Source organism: Arctopsyche grandis, chromosome 5 (assembly GCF_051622035.1).
Source record: "Arctopsyche grandis isolate Sample6627 chromosome 5, ASM5162203v2, whole genome shotgun sequence".
Classification (NCBI taxonomy): Eukaryota; Metazoa; Arthropoda; class Insecta; order Trichoptera; family Hydropsychidae; genus Arctopsyche; species Arctopsyche grandis.
The window spans coordinates 18,421,568-18,444,336 of record NC_135359.1 but is presented as its reverse complement, the minus strand read 5'-3'; the positions used below and the strand labels follow the sequence as shown (position 1 = coordinate 18,444,336).

The following is a 22,769-nucleotide window of genomic DNA, read 5'->3' as shown; positions in this document are numbered from 1 at the left end:
TTTTTTTTTTTTTTGTTAAAGATAGGAATGTTGATGGCACCATGGAAATCTTGGTGTCCTCGAAATCACACGTATGTACATGCGTATATAACATGCATTTTTTTTATTTCTCCTCAACTTTCAACTTTAACATATAAAGAACTCGTTATCGCAATGTTAGTCAGTATTTACACGCAAATTTTGCTATTCTGTGTACCGTCATCTCTTAAAACAAACCACATGATATAATGTGATCAAAGGCGATATGAAAAGTTCAGATGAATGGCTTGATTGAATTGGGCGTGTCATGTGCAAATTCATGCACAATTTTGTCGCTATTTAGCGCAAGAAATGTTGAATTTTCCTTTCGAATTGGCCAGATAGTCGTGACCTCACCGTGCTTGATCAACGGTGCCTGAATTATTATGATAGTGATTTGCGTAACGCTTAATGAATTATTAATAACAATCATTTTACAGGCGAGTGTATTAATATGTATGAGATTTTCTGCACGTCGAACACAACTGCTACTACTACTATATCCGTTAATATTTATCTCTTTTTATGCAAAGTTTTTCTTGGTCTTGAATCATTCTGATTATAAGGTAATTATTAAAATTCACCTGTGCTATTTTTGAAGATATGAAAGCGAATAATAGTGTTATTAAAGATCTGCCTTATAGTAATCATAGTTCTTATACTGATATTTTCATATAAAAATATTGAAAAAGTATGTAATTGGATAAGTAAAGTTTTGAAAGAGATTTTTAATAGTTAAATTTTCAATAGAAAAAAATGGGAAAAGATTTTCTTTAAAAAAAGTTATCACTCAAATTCTAAAAGGCATTAAAATATGTATTCCTATAAAATATCGTCTAATGAACTATACACAACTTCTACGAAGGAAAAATTGAGTAAAATTTTAGAATTTAAGGTATTGACTCAATATACGGTGTTATACAACCGTGGACAAATGTATTACGCCACTGTAAATAAATGCTTTTTACCGAAAATACTTAGGAATTTGAAAGAGCAGATTCATTGCGTCTTACTAGAAATTCTTCTATTGTTTAACCCTACTTTCTCTTTTTTGGGTTGCTTATTATTTAAAAAAAATACGAAATCGTCCTTTTTACGCAAATCAGTATTTTAAGAGTAGTGGTTTCGTCGCGTTGTTCTTATTGCTCCCGTTTCTGCTATTTTTTCCTTAAATAAAGAATGCCAAAAATACGGGAGTCGAGTGAGGAAAATGGAGCTCAGATTATTTTAATACATTTTCAAGGGTCGAGAAAGATAAAAATTTCAAAACAACTAAAATAACGTGACAAGTGGTACAAACGAGATTAAAAAGGTACAGTGATATTGGTTCTATAAAATAATCGATCAAAAACAGGAATATAATATCAAAAACAGGAATATAATAAGAATATAATAGAATTTTTATCTAATTTTAACTGTCTTAATAAATCCCAAAAATGAATTAGGCTAAGAAGTGAAAAGGGAATGAAATACCAAATTTTCTTCGACGGTAAAATATTTTTTTCCTATATGTTTGTTCACGGCTGTACATATCTACAATGTACATAAATACATATATATATCTATATTTATATGTATGTACATATATATATATATATATATATATATATATATATATATATATATATATATATTTATATATATATATATATTGATATGTAGTCATGTATAAAAAATACATATACGTACTTACTTAATTAGACTTTTTATGTTATTTTAGTTATCTTATTCTGAAATATTCGTATTAAAAAAACTATACACAATACAAGGAACTAAAATAATACGTAATATTTTGAGCAATAGTACATATGTATATGTATGTAATTACATACATATAACCGGGAAGTAGTTAGTCATATGTGCAATCGGTTAACAGAAATTTATCGCATGAGCAAGCTCAAGTTCGAGGGGTGAAACTCAATTACACAATGAACAGAATCGGTTGAAATGAAAATTCTAACAACTATCAATCATCAAACGAACACAGACAGGGAATACGAAATGCATGCTTTGGAGAAAATGGCAGGTTATTAGCACGAACGCGAATAACCTACTAGTGTTATGCAAGATAGCAAAATTGTGCATATATATATAATGAAATTAATATGTTAAAAAAATAATAAACCACCGGCATCGGTCACGACGTACGAAATCGTCGATAATAACCGGTCATTGCGGCCCAAAAACATGAATAGTTGCCGAAGAATTCGGCGCCGCAAGTCAGCCAGTAATCAGGTCAGTGTGTGAAAAGTGTATGGAGGAAGAACCTGTTTGTCTATAACTTTCGGGTGCACCACCCAATATCAGTAATTGATTAGTTGTCTGGTATTCCGAATATGAACTCGACATTCGGTAGCTTCCAGATAATGAATCCGATACAAGAAAAAACAATATAGAGTGGGTGTCTTGGGTACACGACAGCCGGACTGTAATATGGTCTCGACCATCCTACAAGTCGTGTAGATTAAACATATGTGGTTTTTTTTTTTGTATTATATTTACACTACATATTCGCGACTAGGTCACCGAGCCAATTGTTTGTAACGATCAGACGAAAAAAATCATATTTATACGTATTTTGACGACGCGACGGTCCAATTGTAGGTCGCGACCCGAACTTGGAAACGACTGGCCAGAAGTGGATTCACCGTTACTTCCTAAATGGATATACGTACGTAAGTTTTTTCATACGTAATATCTTATAGCTAATATTCATATCGATTTGTACAATGAGCGCATTAAAAAACTTATGAATATTTTAAAAGGCTCGGCTCATGCAATTCAAATTCTCTCATTAACTTTTTTTTTTGAACAATCATTGTATAAAAATAGTTAAGCTTGTTGAGTTTTTCTGTAGTTCGCCAAAATTTATATTTATATTGTTATAGGTAACTTAATACTACATATGTATATAGAGATTACTTCCATACATTCATAATAAACTTTATAAATCCACACACGAACTTATGAATCGATTTTTTTTATTGCATATATCATATGTGCCATGACAGGAATTATCCCAATGCGACAGATATGACTAGATTTTTATTTTTGTACAAATACATAAGTACTCATTCAAGCATAATAGGACATATCGATGGCTTAGTGCACTGATATTGTAAGGCCACTTTTAACTAGTATCGAATTAAAGTTTGTAGATGCTGGAATGATTCAGGTTTTTCCTTTCAAGGTTATTTATGTATACCACATAAATTACCTTGTATACTTGTATACATGTATACCACTTAAAATTCGTTACAAATTCAAAACTGGACATACAATATCTGTGCACTAAGCCATCGATATAATATACAAAAAGACATCTATGGACAATCAATAAAATTAATACACAACAAATTTGCGAGAAATGTACATATGTAGGTAGCATTTTATAAGATTCAATAAATTTAAGATTCGAACTCGAATTCGCGATAAACTGAGGGGGGGGTACCGATTTATGTTATCCGTCACACCGATTAAAAATCGGAAAATTCTAACAGGAGACGGTTGATCTGTGTTTTTAATAACCACCTCGCTAGCAGCGTATTTGGCCGGGACTTAAGCCCACAACCTCTCTACTGGTATGCAATAGCTCTACTAGTGCACTACGCTGTGGCTTGATCTACTTAAAAAATGGTTACCAGACCAGACATAATACACAATGGGTATTATGAAAATTGATGTTTCAATAATGAGTTTTACAGGTAGATGATTCACCAACAGAAATAAAGAGTTTGAATTGGATGAGTCTATCTACTACGAGAAATGTTTTAAAGGAGGGCAAGAATTCAGCTAATTAATAGTAGAATTTTATGTATCTAATGGCGCACATTGAAATCTTGAAAAGGGAATGTTAATTTGAAATCCTTACCACTAGATGTGTGTGGGCGATCTGGCGAAGGAGCCAAGTCGCTCCCGATGCCGCTGGATCCAGCTGAAGATCCAAGTACACCTTTGCCATTACGTCTCGCTGTGACAGGAGCAGGCACTGCAGGTCCTTTTCTCAAAGTGTCATAATCGCGAGGAGGTAAAAGTAACGGTTCTCTTCCTGCCAGTCTTCTCCTGAGTTCGGCCGCCAGTCGTTCAGCGACGACTTCCTGTTCCGGTGCCAACCTTGCCTCTGCTTGAGGATGCTGATTAAGCGGTTCAATAGGCTCGGGCGAGTCTTCCAAAGGAATTGGATCATCTTCCTCTTCTTCTTCCGGTCCGAGAGATGCTATTGTTCTCAATTGAGCGCACAGTGCTTGAGCTGTCTGCTCTGAATCGCACCGATAAGCGTGCGCATGCAGAGGACACCTACACACAAAAGTAGTTTCAATGTTATTCAATGTAAATTTTCAAGTTATTGTATAACATATGGACATGCACGTTTTATATAATACCTAGTGACTGGATTATACAGAAGAAGCACACAGACGACAGCATCTCCTCTAGCTACTACTTCTGTAACACTATCAGCTGGCAGGAAGTGTTTCACAGTATGCGCTCTACCACGTCCACCTTTGCCTCTACCGTCTACGTTTTGAATTATTTTCAAACCTTTCGGAGAGACCTGTTCCAAACACAATGCAATCAATATAAAAAAAAATAAAACAGTTAATATTCGAAGGCAAGTTGGACAATCGCATTCCAATTTAACAATTATCAGAAAGATAAAAAAAGCGACATTAAGTCCACTTGGAAAATTTTCCGGTTTACGAGGCCATTGACCCAAAGCCTCAGCTGTCAAATCATCGAGAACAAATTTTTGCATGAGTTTTAATTGGATCACATATTCATGTCATAACTGAACGCACAACACATGTCTAAGCGTATGAGAGCTTTTTTACTCGGTCTTTAAACCAGTTTTAGTCAAGCTCAAAAAGTTATCAAATTTTCGTCGACATGCAATAGGTATAGATTGAAAATATGGAAATATACATCACTTTCGGCAGTAATTTACCTGTAGTGTGACTTTGAATGGGTCTAGGTCGTGCGCTCGTCGTTCGAGGCGTGCCAGGGATGCTAGGGCATGCCGTGTGCCACGAGCTGATCGTGCCTCCTGTGCCCCGAGGAACCACACATAGTAGGACTTCTTCACGTCCCGTTTAGCCAACATTGTCGTTGTTGTCGTTTATCTTGTTCAAATCTTTGTCACCGCACGATCATCCAGCGCTCGAGCACTGCAGCATCCTGTAACAAAATCAAACGAATCTTAGAAATATTTATTTAACTACTTCATACTATAATACAATTTACAGAATGGTTCGAATTTATTTGATCAATACACAGATTGGCATTCAGAATACAATTTCTAGCTCTCTATGTAAATTTCACTTGTGTTTGTCTTTTCTATACGGAATTGTGAAACTACTAGGAAAAATATCCGTTCCAAGATATTTCCCCAAATGGCACACACTAGAAATGCTCTGTAGTGTCTGAAAAGCACTTATGCTAGAAGTTGTAATAAAAAAAACTTAACCTATAAAAAAAATCAAAATTAAGATATACTTGATATTTGTGTTGGACTATACGTGATATTAGAAACGCAAACATAGTCAATGACCATGCCAAAGTTGTTGATTTAAATGTTAAAAACTTAGAATTCTATGACATTACATGTTATACCCTCGACGCACAGTGTAACTGTTGGCAGATGTGTATAACTTTGTTTTAAAAAAAGCTATATTTCAAAAACTGTAGCACACAAGAAGCTGAAAATTTATTTTCGATGCATTGACATAATAATTTATTCAGATATTGTGAGATTTTAATACAAACTCATGGACCGGAAGTGGTAGTTTATTTCCGTTCAGAATTGAGTTTACACATCTGATTGATTATATATATATTTAATTATTGTATTCGTATTCGTGTTGAAAATATTTATTTAATTATCATATTCGTATTCAGTGAGAAAAATCTATTAGAATAGTTACGTTTTAATGATGATACAAAAAAGGTCAAAATTTGTTTATCGGTTTAACAATTCACAAAATAAAGATACAAATTTACCGCAAAAAATGAAGACTGTGCCAATTTGTGGCAGCCAAGTTTTGTAGTTTCTTATAAATTAATAATTCAAAATGAATTAAATTAATTTCGGAGTTGAGTGGAGGTATACATACATACTTTAAAAACCTTGATTATCAAACTCGATGGTTGATATTCTAGCCAAAATTTCTTATATTTTTGGTAAAATTTTAATCAGATATATTAGATCATACCTTTTTGAGTAATATTCAATCAAAAATTTATCAAAAAAGCCTTCGATTAGACCACAATAATGTTAGTAGTAAACAATAGCACCGTCGCACAGCGTAGCCATTTGAAGATCTGCCTAGACATTCACGATTTTAATATTCTCCGAAAAACTATTAAAATATCATCGTTTTTATTGTTAAATATCTATACTTTGATGTACTTTTAATAACATTTTATTCACTCGTGTCCGTCACAATTGATCAAATTTGGAACTCGTGATATGTGAAATAGATTTATGAAGCGTGCGTTTGTGACTTCCAGCTTGGACTTCAATAACTGATAGAAATACATTGCAATTCAAGTGGCCAACGACTATAGCATTTCTCCTACTAATTGTAACAGTTAATATGCTCTACGCATCGATATAACAATTAATATGCTCTACGCATTGTTAATATGCTCTACCATTAGCCAGCAGTATGGTTCAGTGGGAGCGTGTATATTTAGCACCAAGTGATTATTGGGTTAGTGCCCGCTATACTGCCGATCAGAATTGGGTGTTTGTGAGTTCAAGTCGATCGTTTATTATCAGAGTTTGCCAATTTTATCTGATCATTGTTGAAACGGTTCCTTAAAATTGGCAAAATAATCTTCCTATCAGTTGTCACAAATCTTCTGTATTATGTATGTACAATTTGTAAAAATTTACACACAAGTCTAAAATCTATAGATGTCTCAATGGATTAATTATTTAATTAATTGTTAATTTCGTGCTCTTCAGCTATTTCGAAATACAGTGATTTATGTAATAAAAATGCTGCATTGTTATTAATTGTCCAGGAAGACGCATTGGGGTATTCCTGTCAAGCTTTCCCTGGTATGTAAAAATAAAATAACTATGCTGGAAACTATGCCGGAAAATTTTATACGGAATCAAGGAGTTCTAATCGGTTTCGTTTTATCTGGTAGTAAGCTATGTAATACGAAATAATAAATATTTCGGTGCGAATTGATATTGCAAAGTGGCCTTGCAGTCCCAGCTCAAAATCGCTTGTTTACTTTTTTGTACAAACACTTGGCCCACTTGAGATGTATGTATCTCATCGTTAATTTGTTTTCTCAGCGCCGCTGTCGAAAAAACGAGACCGCAAGGAGTCGCATTCCGTACTTTTGACAATTAAATCCCACAATGCGAAATTTCGAAACCAAAAGTGAGCAACGGAGCGTCGTGCAACACTTGCAGTGTGGGAGGCTGAAGGAGAGATGAGTAAACAACGTGTATGCGATTATCAGTGGTCGAAGATTGCGTGTCCCGGTGACACGGTTTACACCGTGGCACAAGTTCTCATTTGAGGCACGCGTCATCCGGCACTCGGGCTGAAGACACCGGTTTAACCGTTACACTAGTAGGCTTTTCGGGTTGGGCAGAGCCATCTTCCGCGAGAGACTGCGTTGCACCTACAGACAGACGACCACTTGTCGTTGCCAACTTCAGTTCCACTTTGCAAACTTGTCTCCGAACGAGAGCAAGAGGAAATGGGAAGAGCGCTGAGTGCGTGAAATGGGAATTTAAAAGAACTGACAGTTCCAGATCAAGTCTCGAAGTAAAGTTCTCAGAGTTGCTCGCAGAAGTTGACCGGAGATCTTTAGAAACGCACTCGTTGTGAAGTTTTGCATAAATGTATATGTAGTCGTATTATGCTTCGTTTTTTATTCATCTACGCACACATTCAAAATTAAATATGACGTTGTCAAACGTATACATATATTGTTGATTATTTTAAATAGGCAGATGGGAAAAAGGGGATATTTTTGGTTCGATCTTTTTGATATGGAACAATCTTACATATAAAACACTAAAGTTTGTTCGTATGTATGTTTGTATGTATGTATGTATGTACCTATGTATGTATTTTTCGCCTATTTAATTAATAGTCGACAGTCTATTGTTCGGATGTCATCGAACAAATAATTCGCTTTTTCCGATTCAAAGGATTCGAAGTTCCCGGGGGCGTAGGCGCCGAGGGCAGAGCCCTAGGGGGCGCAGACCACGGGGGTGTACATATATTTTTTTATAAGAGATTTACTATATATGTTTGTTTGTTCGTGACAATCAATTTAATAAAAAAAACAAATGAGTATTCAAATAAATTTATATCAAATAAAACTATTCAAATAAATTTAATAAAATATTTACTATTAGATTAGTCATGTTTAAGCGGTTTATATTACAAATACCGAGCGAAGCCGGGTAATAAAGCTAGTTTATATATAAAATATAAGAGAGGATACTTATAAAGGGAGGTACCATTGCAGGTCAATTTAAAAATTTGAAAGAAAATTACGCTGTATCGATAGGCATTTCAGTATCTGATACAGAGTTTCAGTTCGATAGGACTAACGGTCTTCGAAATATCCCCAAAATACACAGACACACACACACACACGCACATTTTATCTAGATCATGAAAACGTGATCAGTGATCGATTCTGAGTTCAAATCAGTCAAAATTTCGAGTTCGAATTATCTAATATTGGTTATGAAAAAATCTCAATGATTAAAAATTACGAATTATGTAATTTTTTTAAATTCTGGAATTATCAAAAATACAGCATTTCATCATCGACTGAGAATGTGAAGATTGAATCGTACTATTCATGAATTTCAACCATTGACACGTCAATAAACATGTCAGTCATTGGATCGAAGCCCGGAGGTGAATACAATTAAAATTCAACTGTTATTTTTTTTTTATTCGCAGTTTAGCACGAAATGTACAAAAATAGTACATATTTATTAAACTCGTGAGAAAAAAAAGCAGTGAAAATCGTGACTTCTAAATTTTTTTAATGCAATCCGAACGATGACGCAAGTGCAAATTGTGAAAAATTCTCGTTAATGTGCAACATACGCAAACAATTGATGAGCTTTTAGCATAGAGACGTTACAATATCTGAGATAAATTTAGAGTTACTATATTTTTAGTTAATAATCATTACGCATTCCTCACTGCTGAAATTCGACAATCGATTGAGAACGGATAAGAACGGCTTTTTGTCAACAATCAACAATGACAAAGGCAAACAAGCGTTGTTTGATCGTTACTTAACTACCGGAAAGTTTATTCTTTAACTTTAAGCAGTCGTGAACGCAATCAGAACAAACGTACAAAATGACGAATTAATTTGGAGCATTTTTTCCGCCTTGAAATATTAACAAAACACTTTTACGCAACGAACGATCGTATCGCGCAGATTCTCGAGGGAAGATTAAAAAATTACTATCGATTGCGAATATTCCAAAAATGTTATAACAGTCAATTCGCAATGCGTTTCCACAATGGAGGTTATTTAATTAAATTTATTTGTAGGTATGTATGTGTTTTTAAAAATAATAATTGCGTGGGTAAGCGCGCCGATTGCGCGCACCTTTGTTGGCAAAATAAATTTAATGAGCAATATAGAAGGAATCGGGGTCAGGTGTTCCCAACCAGGTGAAAAGTCGGCGAGAGGTCACCAAAGGCACGCGAGGTCGTCGAATTATTGTACGTTTATAGAACCACTTCTGTTGTTCTCGTCTCGACCGTGTTTCGAACTGTCATTTCTGCGAATGGCAGCCGAAAGGTTAAATGTGAAATTGCATAAAAATAAACACATATAAATTTTATATCAATTTAAACGCGTGTGCAAGTTTCGCGTCGGCGATTATCGATTTTTTTCGAATCGAATTTGTGGACTTGGGCTTTGGACTCGGCTTTGGACAGCATTCTAACGGCGCGGATGTAAATTAATAATGACAAGTTATAAATTCAAGCCGATTTATTTAGATAGACAAGAAAATAATGGATATATTTTTAGCTGTGTTCACATGATTATAGATTTATCGCTCGTTCATTATTATGTGATCTAGTTTTCCCTTGGTCAATTTTTCTCTTCGCGTTACATACATATGTACATGTACATATAGAGAAATTCCAGCATTCGAACCTCACACAAACATTCACTTGACTGTTGACATTAAAATTTTAACTGATCTGATTACATTTTCCGATATAGTAAGTACATACACATACATATATGTATGTAATCATCATATACAGCCACTCACCACCCACTGTTGGATGAAGGCTTCTCCAACACACACCATTCGTCTCTGTTTTAAGCAGCTCTCATCCCACACATTTTCCTTATTTCGTCTACCCATCTTCCTTGCGACCTTCCTTTCACCCTTTTACATTCTCCCGGGTACCATTCAATCACTTATTTGGTCCATTTTTCGTTCATTTTTCTAGCTACGTGAACCACCCACTGCCATTTTAATATCTCCACTCTCTCCACTATATCCACTACCCTTGTCATACTTCTCAATCAAGTATTCCATTTCCTACTTTTCCTCATCATCATTCTTCTCTCTTCCATTTGGGCCTCGCAGGATGTATTGGATTTGCGGCTAGTTATTATATTTATATTGGTGCTAGCTGTAGATGCAAGACATTCCATACTTTTTATTTTTTGATATTTTTATTATTATTATGCTGTTGTTTTTTAATGATTATGTATAAATGTATTTTTGTCTGTATATATAAATATATGTATATATTTTTTTTGATTTTTCTCATCTCTCTCTATTTTTTCGACCATTATAGCGCATTAGGGACTCTGGAATGCCACAATGGTCCAAACTTAAACTTAAATAAATAAATTATGCCAAGAATACAACGTTCCGTACTAATTTGAGTGTATTTGACAATGTTCAATGTCCAAGTTTCATATCCATACGTCATCACTAGCAAAACACATTGATCGAAGATCTTTTTTGAAGGCATTTTTGATTTAAAAACAGCATTCATTCGCCCGAATTCACTCCATCCTAATTTCGGTTCGGTGAGTATTGCCCACACAGCGCTCGCCCAAAAGTCACTAAAATCTCTATAACGGAACATCTGGCCGCCGAAAAGTACATCATAATAACAATAACTATTATACTAACGAGAACTCGAGTGCCAAATATTCCGTATTTGCGATTTTCATGGCAAAAATTGTCTTTTGGGCGATCGCAATGTACATAATAATCCAACTACCCCTAATTTCATACGTCTCTTAATTTTTCCTTGTCTTACTACCAGACAAGTCTATAATTTGCCATAAATAAAATTAGTTACTAACTTTTTTCTACCATTTCAGCATCTAAGTAAGAAAGTAATAGATAAACGATTCAAAATAATTATTATAACATTTAAAATAAATTTTTACATAAACACACGATTTGAACGATTCTAGTATAGTCCCTGACAAAGTTTACAATACGTGATTCTATTTAAGCGATTCTGTTATTTTTTTTGGAGCAATCTGAAATATTTTAGAGTAGGCACATAATTCAACATGTACTTACATCATTCGTTTAAAAGAGGCGTGAACGACCGCCAATTTCGAAAAAATGCTACACGTTAATTCGAACAATACGTCAATCACGTATGTATCTGTTTAAAAATATGGCATTATGGAGATTTGGTTATCGCCTCCACACAGAACGTCTTCGGTGGGTTGGTACACAGTACGGCCCACAAATCCTCAACATCATCAATCAAATCGATGGCGTTGACCTCTGATGCTGCATCGGTTGCAGCATCCATTCCATCTCGGGTCACGCCGATCTCATGTTGTATTTTGGCAACCTTGAAAATTATTAATTTGATCGATCGCTCGATTTGTATTTGTGTGTCAGCCATTGAAGGTTACTATGTATCGCGAGCGTACATATGTATGTGCAACAACCACCCACACATTCTCTTGGCAAATGCCACAGGGGCCACCCATTGACCAGCTGAGATTTTAATGTAAACATTGCGATATAATTTAGATCCCTTTTCAGGTCGGGGCATTCGAAAAGTGAGTGACTTTTTGATGTTAACGCGTACAAACGCCAAGGTATGTGGGTTGGTGAATGCTTCTCACGATAATTAGCAGTTAAATTTAGACCGAAATAAATATATGTATATATGTATGTGTATTAGTTACTGTAACAAATCTTTCTACGTCGAATTACTAATGGACCGGCTGCGTGCTTGTCCAAACGGTAATATTTAAAAATTTCCAATTACCATAAGAAACCGCAGAAGTTTGAATTTCGAAACGACACTGTGATGTGTGCTACTTTTTTTACCCTCGACCAAGTCTCAAACGCAAGTGTGCGATAATAAAATGATAAATTTAAACGTAATACTACGGCGGACGTTTGTGGTCTGCAACTATGACGGTAATGGTTGGTTTTGAAAGCATTTTCCTACGATAATTGCACACCTATGGGAAAATTTACCATGAGAAAAAATCGACACTGCGTTGGAAAGTCTTGTGAAAATTTTGACAATTCCAATTAACGCCGAAAACTGTACATAATTATGAACCTTCAATTAGCATCGATTATACAAAACGAGTAATGAATAGTACTAACGAATAATAGTCGATTTTGTGCCACGATTTGAATCCGAATTTACTATTCAAAATGGAATATTTTATGTGGTAATAATATTTTGCTTACGAAATCTCATTATTAATGGCATTAAAATATGTACTTTAAACGGTAACATAAAATATCACATGAACCATATATCGACAAAATGTTTCAATTACATACATATACATTATATGTCAAATGAAATTTCCTGTGTATAAACCTGTTTAAAAGATTCCTTGAAAAACAGAAATCCTAAATTCAAAGATCTTATTCAATGTTGTCTAATCTTATTTATTTCAGATTGATGATTTTAATTTTTAGCAAAATTATGAATATACATAATTTACATATGTTACTTGGCAGTTCATTGTGCTTCCTGTTGATTAGTAACAAAATATTACATATGTATATGAAAAATTGCCGATTTTATCTAATTTGGTTATTGACATGGTTCCATTCAAAATCAACATCATCATATCTCAATTCTTATCATCATCTAACTCCATCCCTTCTAAAATACAATGAGAAATCAATAAAGTGAAATGTCTCTCTGGAAACATAATTTTATCGCATACATATGTTACTTTAATATGAAAAAAAGCAATATGTATAGGCATTGATAAATTTGTATCCGTTTTCACAAGAATAATAAAAAAAAAACGATAAATAACAGTAAAATTCTATTAATTCTATTAAAATTACAATTAGAAAATCTATTAGCCCTTTCATGGACAAACACACACATCATATTTCATATACGTCGTTATATTATTCACCTTTGAGTCGGCTCAAAATGGCGATATAACTGTAAAACCGAAATTTGTTATGATGACTTCGTGTGACAACTAACTGCACAGCTTTGTACAAATGCGGCACTTAATGGTCCTCAAAAGGCGAGCACGTTGTGTGACTAATTGATATTGATTCGCACTACCGTTGCAAAATTGCAACGTAAATGGGTCAAAAATATATCCACACGCATTCATTGTCAAACATTTTCAACAAACAACGCGATATAAACACAGGTATGTGATATTAAGCAGGTGAAAATGGACCGGTTTTCGAAGACGCCTTCATAAATACATATGCGTGCATATATGCACATACATACATATTTTTATTCGAATATTTTACGACATGAAAGTTCTAATTCGAAAGCTCGCACACGAACGATGTTTCAAGTTAATCCGTAAATAATTGGTATGCGTAATTTGTCACTGTCGAGTTCGAAGCATTCGAATTGATCTACATTTCAATTTTTAAAAGCACACATGGTCAGGATTTCAGGATGTCATTCACACTCGTCTTACATAGAAAATGTTTGGCACGAACGAGGATACGACGTGTTCGAATTAATCGTACCACGATTTCAAACTAATGACCCGTTCGAATTAATCGTACGTTCACGATCGAAGAATAATTCGGCTAATTTTAGATTTGAAAATATTGTTTATAGGCACATATTGGATCGTGAATTAGTTACATCGTTATCCTAAAAAGCTGCTTGCGAATCATCACGACTTGAATATGAGATGTTATTATGACTCGGAATTGGAAATGTCGTTCTTATAACGAATTTCGCTATAGAGAGATACTCGCATGATTTCAGTCGGTCACACGCGAATACGTAATACGGTTGACTTTGTGAGAAGTCAACAATGGAAACTAGTTCATACCAAATTACTGAATATCTCTTTTTTGTGTCATTATTGTTGTAATAGACATAGCAAAAGTCACGGACAAGTGTATCATTTGTTCGGAGAATAAAAATGCACGCGCAGAATAGTCGCGAATAATAAGCATTCACATGGAATTTTATTTCTCTGATAAGTTAGCATGTTAAATCAGAAGAAGAATTAGAATAATTTTTAATGATACTAGCTAAAATTTACCATGGGAGTGGATTAGCACAATAAGTATTAAGAACCTAATCTTATCTTGGAATTTATAGCAGAACTTGTTTATTTAATTACGCTTGATGTATTGCAAATTTGAAAAGTCATTCTACAAATGTTGACTTTTATTTTATGTCATCATAAAAATACTAATATTTCGTCAACGTTAACGAAATTGAAGAATTTTTATGATCATAATTTGTATATTATTAGTATTTTATTAAATGAAAAGTGTCAAATTATTTAAAACATAGGTAATTTAGAAGTTTTGCGCTATAAACAAGTCCTTTTAATTATAGCTTTCTACGAATCGTAAATCCAAACCCGATTTCAAATTTTACAATGTATAAGTTTTTTAATTTTTTTTTTAGAAATCATCTAAGAATCGAACGATTTCATTTTTTCCTCGCCGTCTCTAACAGTAAATCGTAGCACGAGGAGAAAAAAATCTACGAACAAGAAATGTTACACAAAAAAGCCGTGTTGACTTTGATCGCTGAAAAGTTGTGATGGAAGGTGAACGCAAAAGATCGCTTCGAATCAGCGTCTCTAAAAGGTCATTCGTTTTATGATTATTATATTGAATTTTCAAGATAAACGAGCGGTGAAGAAAAAATCATTTAGTGTGAATTTAATTCAATGTTGCATCTACGTGACTTTTCACATGGGACTGATGCCATTTTCATATTCAAATCACACGCCGATTATAAAATCAAATTTTAAATAGAGTATGACGAGTTCGGCTATTCAAAGCCACGCATTAACACCAATTAAAATATTTAAATAAACATTGGCGAATCTATCGGTAGGGCGAAAAGTCAACGATCGTATCGGAAAGACGCTTTCGTGTGAACATGTAATAGTATCTCATCATCAGCGTGTTGGAAAAAAGGTGCCTTCGTTAATTTATTCATGCAATGTTATTGTTAGAAATTATGAACGAAGAGGAGCCGACACGCCATTGTTTTGAAATATACAGGGCAGACGTAAACAGCGTATTCGAGTATGTATTTTTTTTATATAATCAAACAATCACGTGCGATTACGCAAGGGTTGGTTGTTAGATCTAACGGCGAAAGGCCACTGCGGAAGTCCATGTTTGGACTGATATTGTATTCGTCCGCAGAATGTGTGTCGACTTATCGATATATCACGATATCAATTTGGTAACGAAAGTTATACTTTATATAAAAAATATTTTTTTTAATATAATGAGCATTATAGGAGTGAAATATTCTATAATGATAAAAAAGAACAGATTTTTATATTAAACAGTAAGATTTTGAGTATATAAATTACTTATAGTATAAGTGAGATGTTATATTATATAAGACTCTTACGAACATAATAAGATAGTCTTGACTAATTTTTAATGGAGAAAAATGTCTCAACTATTTCGTGTTTCAAAGGCTGCCTCCATTTTGTTTATTTGTTGTCAACCTTTTCTTCCTTAACAACCACTATAGTGTTTAATTTGTGTTGGCCCTAATACTTCAAATAACTGCCGTAATACTTCATTTATTTATTTATATAATTTTAGCTATCTAGCTAATTTAAAAAATACATTCTTAATTACTTTTCAGTTTTCAAAATATTTTAAGTAAACTGATAGTGCTTTCTATTTAATAGGAAATAGGGATTATTTCGAGATCGTAGATTAATAGAATAATTTAGCTATTCTAAGAATAAAATTCTTGTAGAGTACTTGGAATTAACTAAAGATAACTTGGAGTGCTTGGTGGCAGAATGAAATGAATGAAATGAGGAACGAGGAGAAAGTGGAAGATACCCGACTATTTGAAATAACCGGACTAGGGAAGTTCTGTACCTTACTTACACACAAATGTATGTACGTGCGTGTTAATTGTGTTCTGTGTAATGCAAAATGTTAAAAAAATGTTAGATGGCAATATCAGAAGTGCTACAATTTTCAGTTATGAGCGTAAAAATTCGTTTTAATTAATAAAATAATATTAAATACAAAAATTACTCGCCAACACAACGCTTGTGTTGGCCACATAGACTTCGCGGTACTTATTCGTAAACTTTTCGAATTTTGAATTAATATTGTTTTATATTTCGAAAAATTTACAAATGATTGTCTATGTATGTTGAAAAACAAATAAGTTTTGCAACAATGAAGAAGATCCTGTTTCTTATAATGGTTTCTGTTTGCAATTTTGTAAACTAACACAATCGGTATACCCGAGGTATTTGACAACACTCAAGGCTAACGGGTGAAGGAATTAAAAGGTTACATGCGTGATTGCAGGTATAAAATCTGAGGTCATCTTCGGTGTAAAACATCACAATAAAACACATCGATTACGTAGGCGGATCAAAATGGAATAGATAGGACAAAAAAGTGAAAAGTTTCAAACAACTGATACGACACGTGAGATGTTTAACTAACTATGCATGAACAAAATGTGGCACAAGAATTTGTCACACGATTCAATATTGACCTCCTGTGCGAGTCACTTCACTTTCTAGAGACGACAGTTCAATCTCGCATTTTCATTGGAAAGATCGATATTTTCGAACGGGAAAAAAGGGTCGATCGATTGGTCTGTGAAAACAGGAAACCGATCATTGTCTTTGACGGGAAAAATTCGATCGACATTTTCTCACATGCAGACGTAACAATCGACAGTGTCGTGCGCGATTCAAGGTTTCCGGCTATTCGGATTTTTTTTATCGTGTTGATAGAATGTTTTAAATAAACACCTCATTGTTGTTTATTTTTTTATTATTTAAAAATGCATTCTAATTGATCGATTCGTGTGGTATGATAAAATTTTCGATCGGTCAGACCCTGAACGCGTTGACAAGGCATGATTGAAGCGTAAGATTTTCGGCACGAGGTCACCGAATCAATCGACTTGTGGCAATTATTCTAAAACAATGGTCTATTACATACATCCACCAATATTTTTAAATTTCCAAAGCAATCTCAAAGTACAGTAAATAAATAATTTTAAGCGAATGATTCACTGAAAATTTAAAAAATTACAACCAAATAAATAATCAAATTTGAACTTAAGCATCGGTTAGAATTGCATTTTTTTCCTTATTAATTATAGCATTCAAGCGTTTCCTCTGTTGCTAATGGAAATCTAAAAATCACGAAGTTGCCGCAAACTTTATTAAACATGACGTCAGTATAAAGCACGAAGTACGATACTGTGTTTCCAAATGAATTTTTAATAATCTGAAATGGCAACGAATCGCAATGGCAGATTTACGTGACCGTCTGTATATACCGCTATTGTATAAACGCCGCGACTAGTTCACTTTATACTGATATTAAAGTTAATCTACAATATACATACTTATCTTTGTACGTATGAACGATATATAAAATTTCATCAAACATGTCTATGTATTGCGTATAAATATGCTGAAGCTTTTTTTAAATCAAATTGTAATAACATTTCAAAATATTGCATTTCAATTCGAAAATGTAATGCCGAGTATAAAACTGTGAATATTTCATAATAAAACCTTAAAAAAACCGTTGAAAGTTACTGGTTTACAAAATAGAAGTCACGAATCTGTCGAATATTTATTACACAAATCGATTTTACAATCTTTGAGAGATCTAGCGGTTGAGCGTTTTTGAAAGAACAACGAGAACTAAGCATAATACACATTATATACAAATATGTATAGTATTGTATTTTGTTGAAGGTTTCTTCCACCTTTAAATTTTGATTATTTTGAAACCGGATTAATGGATTGCAAAGTGCACCAAAACATATCAATTATAAATGTTTCTTAAACTTATAGTCCATGGCCAAAAAAAGGGAATAGGACTAGGCAGAAAATCAAGAAATATTGGTGTTTATCCTATGGAATTTCAACCCGTGTCAGTTTCAGAACTCGAATAGCATTAATCAAATCAGAAAATTATAATCTAATATTTGAAGGATAAAATCTTATTACGTGTACGAATAAAATTCGTGAGGAAAATTGCATTATAATATTAGTGCATAAGAGAAATCAACGAGTGGCTAAGCTCGCAACCCCAATTATCTATAATACATACTCGGCGAGCTTTCGAATTTACTTTCAGCCATTTAATAACTGACAAAATCTAATTATGCGAATAGAAAAATATCACAATCGGCGACTTAGTAAATACACAAATTGGATTCGTTATCGCTTCGACGATGCAACCTGTTATACTGGATCTATTCGACTGTTTATCGTGGCGTTTATAATCATACATGCAAATTGAGTTACGTTACACGTTCAAAAGTAACGGGTCGCAGTTTAGACGCGAAGCGAAGTCACATGGCTTCACTAGATAGAAATCAATATTCATATATTATCCGAAAAAAAGTATATTTCAGTCAAAAACACACGAACACATTATACTTCGCAGTAATGAGATATATTCGTGTCGTTTAGCTAATTAAGGAAGTTTATCATGTGCTAAGATTGCATAAGAGTAAAAGCTGCACATTTCTAACCGAAAAAAACCTTCATTCATGAGATGTAAATTGGCGCTATGTTGAAATTTTCGTTCAATTTATTATGTTATATTTGCATATTTTAAAATCAGTAGGTGACCGGCGCAGGGTTAATACTCTCGTTTTGGTTTCATTGATAGTAATTTATGCAAATTTGATAAATTAGCCGGTGTCTCAACACGCTTAATTGTACGTTATAAACATAATATTAATATAGATATGAGCGCGAGTGTAAACTTTCCATAATGTCGTCGATTTTTCTTGTTGCATAAAACTGTAATTGTATAGAAAAACGTATTTTCACCGGAACATGCATACAATAGTTATTGTACATGTTCAATTTTTTAACGAGTGATATTAATCTCGCGTGCATAATCTCGTAATTATACAATGCTCTTTATTGAATAACTTATGGCCATTCTATAATGTATGTGTTTAATATTAATTTCACAATTTTTATGTAAACAAGGAAGTTCCAAATTGAGTAAATAGAGAACGGCTGTTGGTTGACATTTCAAATTAACGATGCGACATTATTAGTGTGATACAATATGATAAGCTTTTTTCAGGTTATTAGCATTTTATCAATAGAAAGTCGTTATATAATAAATGTATTGAATATTTTTTTAAGTAAATTTTGTAATTTATCACAGATTTACCAGAGAGTTATTTAAAAAATATTCACAAGAGACAAGCATAGGAAATGAATAACAATTACAGTTCACAAATACATGCTTACATATATTGAAGTTTTCATAGGAAATTTTAAGTATGTAACGAAAATCTACAAATGCATTTGTATATTTTGTGGAAAACTCAGTTTTTCTTGTAAAAATGTCAACCTTTCGAATGTACGCGATACATACTGTATACTATATACATTGCGTTTATGACTATTTGGTAAATTCATTAGAGAATTGTAATGTGTAGAAGATACTTTCTACCAAAAAAAGTGCAGAAAAACACGTCGATTATCTTTTCTTTCATCATTTTTGGGATATACATACATAGGACTTCTCCAACAATCATGTATAATTTTTTGTATTAAATAATAAATTGTCCATAAAAGTAATTTACAGAATCATTTGAAACTTTTCAATTAATTCGATCAAATTTAGGATGATATTTTTCAATCGAAAGTAAGGTTTTTCTCAAGGTACATAAAATTATAAAAAATAGTTGAATAAAAGTGTATGATTTATATCATACAATAAAAACTAACTTAGTTACAAATTCAGCTATTACACGTAGCACTTCATCAAAACATAAACATATTTAGAAATAATTGAAATAAATCGTAAACCACTCATTTCGCCATATACCAAATGAACCAACATGTTTATATAATGAATACAAAATCATACACATACATATAATGCATTACTCACACAACAATTTAATATTCGCTAACGAACGCCCATTGTACGAATGGTATTGTTGCACGTTCGCCGGCCTCGCGTCGTAAAGTCCCGACATTAGAAAGACAATTACGTTCGATTCACATGTCAAACACAAACCTGCGATTACAATCTTTCACAACAAATCTTCACAGGTAAACATCGAAAGATGCACGTGGCATCGGACGAAACGACAAGTCGAGGAACGGGGCGAGGTTACGAGTTCAACACCTACACGAGCGCATCAGGGGTCGATAACACGCGGCCGGCAACCGTTCACCCTTCTATAACGAACTACGGTGTAGAGGAGCGGCTCTCGTCCTCGTTATAACGTACCTCGGACACCGGTGATCCTTGGTTAAATCCTCCGGCTATGGAGTGCGTTAACACTGGCGTCGTCTGTTGCACTTGTTGTGCAACCGGTTGCACAGATCGAAGGGTTTCGTGTGTCGTGAGGCGGGTGGTTTCTAGCACTTTTGGGGGGTTGTTTTTTTTAAGAAATGGTGTTTTTTTTTTAATAGAAGAAGGGTTTGTACCGAGGTTGAGTCGACGTCGAGCCGCGACGGCTTCGTCCGTTGGACTGGTAAGCTCGCCGTTGGAGAACCGACGAGAGTCGCGCACTCTTGTTGGCCTCGATTATTCGAATGGCACATTCTCCCGAGACTGTCAAAGCTTTCGCGGCAGCCCCTTTTCCGCAATGTCAGAGTTCGTTAATAAATAAATAATAATATTGACATATCTGACGGAAATTCCTCCTCCATGCTATCATACACGGAAGACGAATTTTACATAATTTGATGTTTAGATTTTTAAATGCTTTTTATTATTACTAAATTATGTTCACAGTACATCTTATATCTATTTTAATAGCTACTGATCTACTGATCATTTTCTATTTTACAATTTTAATTTAATTTTGTTAGTAATCATAGTATTATATTATTCTAATGTTAATGTACAGCATAATAGGAAAAAGAGCTCAAAAACCTATTTACAATTATTTTAATTTGATGTTTGAATTTCTTGAATATAGAGAAGAATTTAAACGAAATTTTATTTATGTTGATTACACTTGCAATTTTAGGAAATAACAAACAAGTGCGGAGCGGAGCTAGAAAAATTTGTAGGGCTCTCTGCTCCGAATATTTTTCTTCAATTACTACATAAAACTAAAATCTGTGGTTAAAGCTATTAGTTTTATCCAGAAAGTATTCAAACACCATGTCATATTGCATTAAGTATGCCCACTAAAGCGAATGTGGAGCGATTGTTTTCTGCGCTAAAGTTAGTTTTAATTGGGAGAAGACAAATGAGGAAAGATGATCTGCTCTCGGCTATATTATATTGACAACAATGTAAATAACGATGACGATTTATTGTAATTTATTAAAGCTTTTTTAAGATGTATGCATTTTTATTTTTTTAAAGAAAAGTTAATGTTTGTAAATACATACATATGTAATTCTTATCTTACTTTTTCATGGAGCAAAGCTGGAATAAATACCTTGATATCCTAGCGGAGCTATTCAAAAAATGGTTCTCTCCAAGCCTCTGCTTGAAAGCATCCTTTCGATAATTTTAAGTTATTTAAATTTTTTAAATATATCATTATTTCTCCAATTGAGACATCAACGCATTTGAAAATATGTAAATATGCGTGTGCATTTTATACCAAAGCTTCAATACTGATCTGATATGCTGATTGATAGACTTTACGTGCATATAAAATGACGGGCAGTAGAAAATTTTCATGGTGAAATATTACAGTAACGCTAGAAATCGATGATACATTATAAAATTTCATTTGATGAAATTAAATATTGTAATTTATAGCCATGATTATATGAAATGACCAAATTGATTTATATTAGAGACTTCTCCGTTCACAATTTGTAATGAAATATCTCTGCACATATTGTTTTATTTGGCATGAAAATTGAATTATAATGTCTGCAGATTAGTTTATTACTAATTAAATATGCATTCATACGTAAAAGCACAGTTTGACGAGCGCTGAAGGCGAAGCACGCCCAGGTAGAAGGCGCCCTACCTGTTGCTGCTTCCATAAATGCGTACACAAACAAACCTATACGTGAAACATAACAATAGGACATAATACATATTAAAGAAATACGAACATCGATACTATATCCACACATGTATGGATGTACATTGTACGTATACATACATATGATATTCAATATTGAAAAAAGTTACGACGAAATTGTACGGGCGTAATAAACGCGTTAATGTGTTGTCCCAATTCTGCACAAGCAATTAATTATACCGAATTGTTTTACATATTAGACGAAACGCGGGTAAAAAAAAGCGGTAATTTTTGACCTCG

General features: G+C 33.6%; 1 protein-coding gene across 2 annotated transcripts in view; it reads right to left on the bottom strand.

The window, feature by feature from the left end:
• The window catches only part of LOC143911673 (uncharacterized), a 29,382-nt gene extending 8,332 nt beyond the window's left edge, over positions 1 to 21,050 (bottom strand). Inside the window, exons 1-4 of one of the 2 annotated variants that reach the window (XM_077430667.1) lie at positions 20,959 to 21,050; positions 4,961 to 5,190; positions 4,401 to 4,570; positions 3,890 to 4,314 (exon numbers count right to left, since the gene is read on the bottom strand). In XM_077430667.1, the coding sequence (XP_077286793.1) occupies positions 3,890 to 4,314; positions 4,401 to 4,570; positions 4,961 to 5,116 (751 nt within the window). In that variant the 5' untranslated portion in view covers positions 5,117 to 5,190; positions 20,959 to 21,050. Of the gene's footprint in view, positions 1 to 3,889; positions 4,315 to 4,400; positions 4,571 to 4,960; positions 5,191 to 20,758 lie in introns of both variants that reach the window. The other variant, XM_077430666.1, reaches the window with a different exon arrangement.
• Between the last annotated feature and the right edge of the window lie 1,719 nt (positions 21,051 to 22,769).